The sequence below is a fragment of the Peromyscus maniculatus genome, chromosome 11 (assembly GCF_049852395.1).
Source record: "Peromyscus maniculatus bairdii isolate BWxNUB_F1_BW_parent chromosome 11, HU_Pman_BW_mat_3.1, whole genome shotgun sequence".
Taxonomy (NCBI): domain Eukaryota; kingdom Metazoa; phylum Chordata; class Mammalia; order Rodentia; family Cricetidae; genus Peromyscus; species Peromyscus maniculatus.
This window is the reverse complement of record NC_134862.1, coordinates 70,993,038-70,999,437: the sequence shown is the minus strand read 5'-3', so window position 1 is coordinate 70,999,437 and position 6,400 is coordinate 70,993,038. Positions and strand designations below refer to the sequence as shown.

Here is a 6,400-nt window from a genome sequence, read left to right as displayed (position 1 = left end):
GTTCAAGGCCAGCTTGGTCTACAGAGATCAAGGACAGGCACCAAAACTACACAAAGAAACCCTGTCTCGAAAAACCAAAGAAGAAGAAGGAGGAGGAGGAGGAGGAGGAGGAGGAGGAGGAGGAGGAGGAGGAAGAGGAAGAAGAAGAAGAAGAAGAAGAAGAAGAAGAAGAAGAAGAAGAAGAAGAAGAAGAAGAAGAAATATCCATCAGTAACGACTAGCTTCTACTAGTGCTAGAATCTGTAAGAAATGTGCCACCAGAGACAAGAGGAGACCAAATGTCTCTTCCAACAGCTGCTTTTCAGGATCAGAAAGCTACTCGAAGAAATGCTTTCAAACACTGAGGTTTTTTTTTTTGCCCGGTCCACAGCAAGTGTGTGAAGAAGGTCTCTTTCTCTGCTTTCGGGGTACCCTAGGACGCGGAGCGTCAGCAATGTCCTGTCTCGCAGCAGTGAACCCAAAGCCCCAAATAAAGACAACAAAAATTAACTCCAACTCTATTATCTCAGGAATCTGGCGGGCAGGGAGGAATTCTCACTTAGGTGGAAGAAAAGCTCAGTCTCTCAGTCCCAGCCAATCCTATGAGAGGAAATTTTGACACGCCTCTTTCTACTTTCCAATCAGCATCTACCTCAATAAGCCAGCCCCACTGCCTCGGGTAAATCGATTTTTAAATTACGTTAGTAAGGCTTTATTCTGACCGTCCCCCGTCATTCTAGGCCATTCTGTGGACTGTGCTCAAAGTAAGAAAACTCGACGTAATAATGACAAAACTAGTCAGTCAGTCTGGAGGTGAGAAGTGAGCCTATAAAATTCTAGAACCAAACCCGCCGTTCCTAAGGCGAAAGAAAAGCGGGTTCGGGTGGGAGGACTACAACCCCCAGGTGGCCGCGCGCGCGGAGGCGGCGCGCGCAGCCAGAGGGGCGGGCCATTCAAAGGCGGAAGGCCGAGGGTCCCAGGACTTCCTGTTCGGACGCCAGCGAGTGGGCGGGGCCTGCGTCGGCAGGGAGGCGGTGGCGTCGCTTGGGGAGCTTTGTCAGCGGAGGGGGCGTGGCCCGCGCCGAGGCCGGGCTGGAGTGCGAGCGGAGCGGGACGTGGGTGACGCGTCTCCTTCCAGCTCAGCGGCGTGTGAGGTGTCGGGGCCCGGCCGGCGATTGGCTGTTGAGTGGCGAGTACGCGGCGGCCGTTGGTCGCTGGCAGCACGGAGCGAGGGCTCGAGCGGGCGGGGCGGGGATGGGGAGGCTGTGGCGGCGACGGCCGGAGGAGGCGGGCGCGGGCGAGCGGGCGGACCCAGCGGCGGCGGCGGCAGTCCCCGGAGCGCCCCTGTGAAGCGTCCCTGTCCGCGCTGCCCTGGGCCTCTCGGGGAGGCCGGCCGGGAGGCGAGCCGCGGCGGAGCCGCTCCCCTAGCGCCCCAGCCCTCCGGACGCTCGGTCCCATCCTCGCGCTCCTGCTCCGGCTGCTCCTCCATCTTGGCCTCGGCAGTGGCTGCTGCGGGGAGGATGTGCCGCCTCCTGGCAGGGGGAAGAAGGAGGAGAAGATGAAGAAGTACCGGCGGGCCTTGGCCCTGGTCTCCTGCCTCTCTCTCTGCTCTCTGGTCTGGTGAGTAGGGGCGACCCCGCGGGACTTTGGCGTGGACGTGATGGGGGGAGAGGGAGCAGGTCGGGTCACACCCCCGAGTGAGTCCTCGTGGCTTTGGGGGGGTTTGCGGGTGCTCCTGTCCCCGTCCCCCCCGCCCCAGGCAGGGGGCACAGTGGCCACCCAGCTCTTCCTCTTGAGATGGTCGGGTTGTGCTTTGGAATGTACGGAGTCCAACGGGGGGGAGAAGGGAGTAGGGGGCATCCCTCGGTGCCTTTGTACTCGGGGACTCCCGCGCTGCCCGTGGGGCAGTTGGGGTAGGGTTCGGAGAGCTGGTGAGTGAGTAACTCGGCTTTACGGTCAGTCACTTGCTTTCAGTAGGAGGGAAGGGCATGGGCGAGTCAGGTGTGATGTGTTCCGGACCTGTGATTTTGAAAACGTGAGGCGTCAGGAGGGTAAGAGTAATGGATAAACAGTCGTCCTTCTGCTCGCGTCTTGCACAGGTCTTGCTTGACCAGGGGCCACTTTGGGGGACACGGGTCTCGCGGGGACGTGCCTTATGAAGTCCTTTTCCGGTTAGCTTGATGGAGAAGGGATCACAGACGGAGTATCCACCGTGGGTTTCGGTCACGTCCTTTGGTACTGGGAGAGTAAACTCATTCGCGACCTGTTCCGTTCTTTGTCTGAAACTTTATGGAGTTCAAGTTCATTTTAAGCACGACTCTGGTTTTTGAGGAGCAGAAACAGCTGGTCAGCCAAAGGATTGCTAAAGGTGTACTTGGAAAAGCCATTATGTCTGAAGGAATTCCCGGGAGGATTCCTTCAGAGTCGTGACATTTGGTGACCAAACGATGGCTTTTCTGTCAGAATGATTTTGTTTTTTATATTAAAATCTAGACAGATTTTCTTACTTAGCTTATTTCTTCAAAGCACTTAACAATAGTTCCGTTTTGATGAGTGTGAATGGAATCCATGGGCTCTGAGTTGTAGAGTTGTTGCTCATATAGAATAATATATTAATGAGGATGAAAAGAAAACACTTGTCTGAGAAAATATGACCGGAAGGACTATATTATATTGGAGAACAAAATGTTTGGTCTTCTGTTTGTCATTCTGAACCATTCAAATATTCCTTAACAGAAACAGGTATCTGAAAACGGCATAGAATTAGACAGCAATTTCTTAGAGTTGGTGAGCTTCTCATACTGGCCATTTTTTTTCTCCTTTCATTCAGAAATTGTCTCCAAATTTTGTTACCCACTTCTGTTTTGTAGACAGAGTGTTGTATGTTCATATTATAATCAGTTTCTGGGGTTTACCCTCTCCCTTACCCTACTAGTATTACTACATTTTACTTTATTTTTTTGTGTTTCGAGACAGGGTTTCTCTGTGTAGCTTTGGTGCCTGTCTTGGATCTCACTCTGTAGATCAGGCTGGCCTCGAACTCACAGAGATCCGCCTGGCTCTGCCACCCAAGCTGGGTGCCACCGCCGCCGCCCTGCATATTACTTCATTTTAGTTTGATCTTACACGGTCATAATTTGATAGATTGTGACAAAGCCTTTTTGTTTTTGTCTTAATTGTCTAGAGTACTATAGATTTACCTTAACAGAAAAGCAAAACTAATTCTATCCATGTCATTCATTCTGGTTGCTATTTTTTTCTTTTGCACACTATTAATCACAATTCTTGGTTAAGTAGTACAATGTATTCTAGGTGTAATTGTAGCATAGCTACAGAACAGCAGTGGTAGCCAGTATTTATTGTTAGCTGTGCCAAGCATGTAGCATGTGTACATTTTAGCATCTTTGTCAGCACGACCCTCTTAGGTAGATATTACTAACTTTTTTGTATTTTACAGATGAGTAAGTAGAGAGGCTATGGTTCAGCTTGTAACTGAGTAACATGGTTAAGGTTAACTAGCTACTACATTCTGAAGTTTAGATTTGAACCTAAGCAGCTTATAATACAGGCTCCTCATTACAGTGGTTTTTGACTAGGTTAAATAAGGCCTGTGTTATTAGACAGATATGGTGCCATCACTTACTAGATACGTCTGCTTGAGCATGTTACATAACTGCTTTGAACTTTAGTCATTGGAGTCTCAGTATGATACAATTGATCCATTCATATCAAAGTTACTACAAGTAAATGAGATAACACATAGGCCACTCTTCGTAAAAACAGTAAGAGCATTCTATGTATTTCATTATAAAAGCATTCAAAGATGTTTTTCTTATGCTTACTATGTAGTAAACATTGTGACTCTTAGTTTTTTGAGACAGGGTTTCTCTGTGTAGTTTTGGTGCCTGTCCTCTCGCTCTATAGACCAGGCTGTCCTCGAACTCACAGAGATCCACCTGGCTCTGCCTCCTGAGTGCTGGGATTAAAGGCGTGTGTGCGCTATCACTGCCGGGCGTGACTCTTAACAGTGAGCAGCCCATCTTGTTTCTAGTACTGAAACTATAGTGACTAAGAAGCCCTCTTGTCAGTTCCTACTGCTGCTGTAACAAATTACCAGAAATTCAGTGGCTTACACATAGTTATTTTATAGTTCTAGGGTGTGTGTGCAGGAGTCCAAAATCAATCTCACTAGGTCAGAGTAGTTACTGAGGTATGGCTGGTTCATTCTGGAGGCCGGGGGTGGGGGGTGGGTGGGAGCAGGACGACTTCATTTCTTTGGCTTCTTCAGTTTCTAGGGGTTGCTTGGATTCTGTCTCCTGTCTCACATCACTTCACCCTCTTTCTTTGGCCCTCAACATCTGTTTATGAATCATCTTCCTGCCTCCTCTTTCTCCTATAAGGACATACTATATTGGCTGTACCCTTGGTCAATCTAGGAGACTTGCCATGTCTTAGAACTCTTAATTTGTTGAGGTCTTCAAAGTCTCTTACAATATAAAGTATGATTTTCAGATACTGGAGATGCAGAACTGTCAATCATTGGCACAGGGAAGTTGATCATCACAATGAAGTGGAAGATGTGATCCGTGCATTTGAGTAGATATTCTGAGTGTGTCCCCTAATTAGTAAAACTTTATGCATGTGCCTTTAAAATGTGTCTTAATTACTTGTAAGTTATATACATGTGCCAATATGACATCAGTATTTTAGTGTGTGTGTATATATATATAATTATATAAGGTAGGTATTTAAGAAGAATAAAAAACCATTTTGCTAATATTACCGTTTGTTTTCATTAAAGTTGTAATTTTCAGTGAGAGTTGTATGATTGACTAGATTATTTTATATCAAATGTAGATGAGAAATGGTTTATACTGATTAGTCTTGCTGTTTTCTTACTGGCTTATGCTTGTAATACTATGTTGGCTGTTTTTTTGAAAAAAAAAATACATGTTGTAAGGGTTTATTTAGTTAAAACAAGATAATCCCTCAGTCTTCTTAGCTGGACACATGTGTAAACCGCAGTGAATTACGGTATACTTGAGATAAATCCCACTGCTTGTGAACTTCCACTCTTCCTTTGGATTTCTGGCTATAGTTCTGCAGTTTTTGATGTATGTCCAGCTAGCCCTTAAGATCAATAAATCCATACATCAATCTTAGTAAAGGCTTGTTTTTAAATAGTAACAGATCTCTTCTCTCTGTGCCTCAAAGGATGATCTTGGAAGAGCTAATATTTAGACTAGTGAGAAGAGCTTGCCATTTAAACAACTCTGACATGTTTGACAAATACAATAAAGGTACTTACAAAAGACATAAGAAGCATCAGATGAGAATTTGTATTTTAGGGTATTCTTCCTGTCATTCTGTTATCGATGAATCATGCCTTTGGGTCAGTTATTTCTGTGGACCTCAGTTCTCACCTGTTAATGATTTCCAGGGTGGATAATTGAAGGTGGGAGACTTGAATTATGAGCAGAGGGAACATTTTGTGGGTTATCTAGAGTGCTTAGTAGGGATGGAGAAGAGTTGAAAAGGAATGTTTGTTAGGGTTTGAAGAGATTTGATTATTGTGCAGGCGAACTCTGATTATAACCAGAGAGAGGATGAGCAAATGAAGGCCATATTGACATTTTAATTAGATTACTATCAAAGATAGAATGGATTTGCTCACAGATTTTTGGAGGTGGTAGTCCATAAATGGGGATAAAGTAGGGGAGCATTGGGAGTAAATCAAAATGATGACCTTTTTTGACCAGAGACATATGTCTGTCTGTCAGTCTAGTTTTCATGGGTGGAAGAGGTTTTTTTTCATTTTTTTCCCCTTGGGTTATGATTCTGTTTCTGTATTCTTAATTTTGTTTTTTCCTCTGATAATTTTTCCAGCTTCCTACTTTTGTTAATATATGAACAGAAAAACAAGAAACAAACTATATGTAAGCTGTTTTCTTTTTTTAAATCAGAAAAATTGAAAATTCCTATTCTTTTACCTGGAAATTTTTTACTTGATTTCTGCTTCTGTAGAGACTTTAAAAAAAGACTTTGAGTCTATTTCCTGAATAAAATGATATTCAAAATAAATAAACCTAATATAAAAACACTGGGAAAAATCGGGTTTGCTGATATGTATAGTCAGAGGGTAGCATCTGGTGTTTGGAAGAAGTGTGGGGTCATTATAAAGAGTGCTAAGTCCTTTGTATAAGGAATGTGGGGTCATTATCAACAGTGCAGATCCTTCATATGAACTGGGTAAACTAGGCTGCTTTAATGGTGATAGATCTGGGAAAGGTAGTACAGCATCTGTGTCCAAACACAGAAAGGCCAGTGATTCTTTATAATGTTCTTTGACTTATTTTTAGGAGCTGGAGATGTGGCTCATGTTGCCCTTTAAGGTTATTAGACATTTGAAGATGTTTTAGAA

General features: G+C 44.8%; 1 protein-coding gene across 3 annotated transcripts in view; it reads left to right on the top strand.

Moving 5' to 3' along the window:
- The first annotated feature begins 1,466 nt into the window (after window positions 1–1,466).
- Suco (SUN domain containing ossification factor) overlaps window positions 1,467–6,400 on the top strand; it is a 61,225-nt gene continuing 56,291 nt past the window's right edge. For all 3 annotated transcript variants that reach the window (XR_013043362.1, XM_076547829.1, XM_042258425.2), the window contains exon 1: window positions 1,467–1,599. Coding sequence is in view for 2 of the 3 variants with exons in the window: in XM_076547829.1 (XP_076403944.1) it covers window positions 1,538–1,599 (62 nt within the window). In the remaining variant the exon portion in view is untranslated. The remainder of the gene's footprint in view (window positions 1,600–6,400) is intronic.